This window comes from Phalaenopsis equestris, unplaced genomic scaffold (genome assembly GCF_001263595.1).
Source record: "Phalaenopsis equestris unplaced genomic scaffold, ASM126359v1 Scaffold226674, whole genome shotgun sequence".
NCBI classification, from domain to species: domain Eukaryota; kingdom Viridiplantae; phylum Streptophyta; class Magnoliopsida; order Asparagales; family Orchidaceae; genus Phalaenopsis; species Phalaenopsis equestris.
The window spans coordinates 2,005-4,683 of record NW_018244688.1 but is presented as its reverse complement, the minus strand read 5'-3'; the positions used below and the strand labels follow the sequence as shown (position 1 = coordinate 4,683).

The following is a 2,679-nucleotide window of genomic DNA, read 5'->3' as shown; positions in this document are numbered from 1 at the left end:
TAATAATAATAAATTAAGTGTATTTTATACTATAAATATATGTTAAATTTTATTTATTTTGAGTTATAACTTAAATATAATAATAATAATATTTAGTTAACATTATTACAATAAATTTTAGTTAAATGTATTTATTATAATAAATTAATACATAAACATGTTATATGATTTAGTTAATATTTATTAAATAATTTTCAAATAAATATACAATAGTTTTAACCATATATCTATAACTATTAGTGTATTATATTGAAATACTTTTATAAATTATATTTAAATATGTATAATTTTAATTTTGTTTAAGTTAACACACTAAATATAAAAACTCTAACAATAAATATAGTATATAAATAATATATAACTATTTAATTTAATATATAGTAAATTAATATTTATAAACTATAATGCAATATAAACAATTATGTATAGTAAATTAAATTAATTTAAGTATTAGAGGATATCTAATTTAACTTTATGTTGAACATTTATATATTTTAAATTAACTATAATATATGTATAATTTTAAAATTAATTTTTTTAATATATAAATTAACACAACATTAAATAAATTGTCATAGAATAACACTAGCTCAGACAAAATGTTTGAATATCACCGCGTAACTCACCAATAATACCCAAAAACCACTCGAATAACGTCGCAGTAACAACTGAATATTACCGCAAATAACGCCACAAAACACCGGGAATTAACTGCTTGCAAAAGGCACGAATAATATCGCAAATAACACCGAAATAACACCTTAATACAACCGCAAATATCACCACAAAACTCTGTGAATCAACGGCTAGCAAAAGACGCGAATAATACAACAAATAACACCGAAAAAACACCTGAATACTACCGCAAAACACCACGAATCAACAACTGTCAAAAGACACGAATAATACTGCGAATAACACCTCAATAACACCCGAATACTATCACAAATAACACCGAGAATCAATGGTTGGCAAAATGCGTGAATAACACAGGACGCGCGACCGCGGGGAGGACAAAGTTGTGAACAATTTTCTCCGAACGCGGGATGCAGGGTCGAATCCGCGGGCAACGTGTGATACAAAAGGAAACCAGCTTATCCCACAACGCTGCGAAGATGAAAAAAACAAACACCAATATCCACATTTTGAAAACGCCCCACAGATGTTCCGTGGCACCAAACGGGTTTTTAGTCTCTAAGTGGGCAAATATAAAAAATTAAAATTTCAATAGATATATAAATACGTAGAAATAGTATGGCTTGTGTTCCCATCATATTCAAACCGAATTGAAATGGATTCAAACCCCCTTTTCAGCTTTTCATCTACAGTCGTAATCACGATAGCAAAATGTAAGATTTTATAAGAACTAAATGAGCTATATGCATCCGTGCCGTGCATTTTGTGTATTGATTTCTAATTTCTTAATTGCGATATTATTTAAAGCTATAACACATCACTTCATTATAATGAACCAAACATATTCTATACATAGAAGTTGCAGAAATTCACAACCACCATACGCATCACCCATAAAACTGAAAGCACCCTTCCACACCTTCCAATCGCTCAATTTCCAACACTTATAAATACCAATATATCTTAACCTTTAGAAGAAGAACACACATAGATAACCTCTCTCTTCTCAAACTCTTAGCACAAAATGAATAATTCTTGGATGGCTACATCTGCAGTAGTTATAATACTAGTTGTAGCATGCTTTAACCTCAGTTTCGCCATGCGCTACACTCCACTTCTAGGCCAATGTAGCCCAAGCGGTTTTCTACATGGCAAAGCTAGCCACTGCAACACAGAACATGACTCAGAATGTTGCAAGGCGGGAGAAAAGTATCCTCAATACTACTGCTCACCGCCAATCTCTTATGAAACACGCGCCACTATGACGATCAATAGCTTTGCCAAAGGTGGAGATGGTGGCGGCCCATCGGAGTGTGATGGCAAGTATCACAGTGATAATGAGAAGGTGGTGGCACTTTCCACTGGGTGGTATGATCATGGTAGCCGATGCTTGAAGACAATTAAGATTAATGCGAACGGAAAGTCAGTGTTGGCTAAAGTTGTGGATGAATGCGACTCTGTATATGGTTGTGATGTTGATCATGATTTTCAGCCGCCATGCCACAATAATATTGTTGATGCTTCTCCAGCTGTTTGGGATGCATTGGGAATGTCTGGAGATGATGTTGGCGACTATCAAATCACCTGGTCTTTTGCTTGACTTGTATCTTATATGTACGTGTATCTTATGTGTATGTGTCCACATACTATTATGAATAGTTGCTTGTACTGGTCAATGTGTGTTGAATATCTGTAATTAAGATTGTGTGATGAAAAATATATGTACAGTTATCTTTATATTTATTTTTATGTTGTTAGTAATCGACATGTACATGTTCATATATAATCTCTTATTATTTTCCTAATTGAGTTCAAATTAGTACTTTATTTAAATAATAGTTGAGGATTATCGCTAACCAACATATAAGAAAGTGAGGTAAACGTGAAATAAAAAATTCAAGCCCGAGAAATCAATAAATAGTATAAAATTTCTATTGTTTATTATTATTTTCATTTTTTGTGTTTAAGCTTCTCAAAGCAACAAAAATAATTTATAGGCATGCAATATAAAGGGATAGAAGATCAAACCTAGGGAAAAATGTG

General features: G+C 31.7%; 1 protein-coding gene across 1 annotated transcript; it reads left to right on the top strand.

Annotated features, from left to right (window-relative positions):
• Positions 1-1,735: 1,735 nt before the first annotated feature.
• On the top strand, positions 1,736-2,256 carry LOC110037897 (putative ripening-related protein 2). Its single transcript, XM_020742632.1, has one exon. It carries the CDS (start codon positions 1,736-1,738, stop codon positions 2,234-2,236), a length of 501 nt encoding a protein of 166 aa, XP_020598291.1. The 3' UTR covers positions 2,237-2,256.
• Positions 2,257-2,679: the final 423 nt, after the last annotated feature.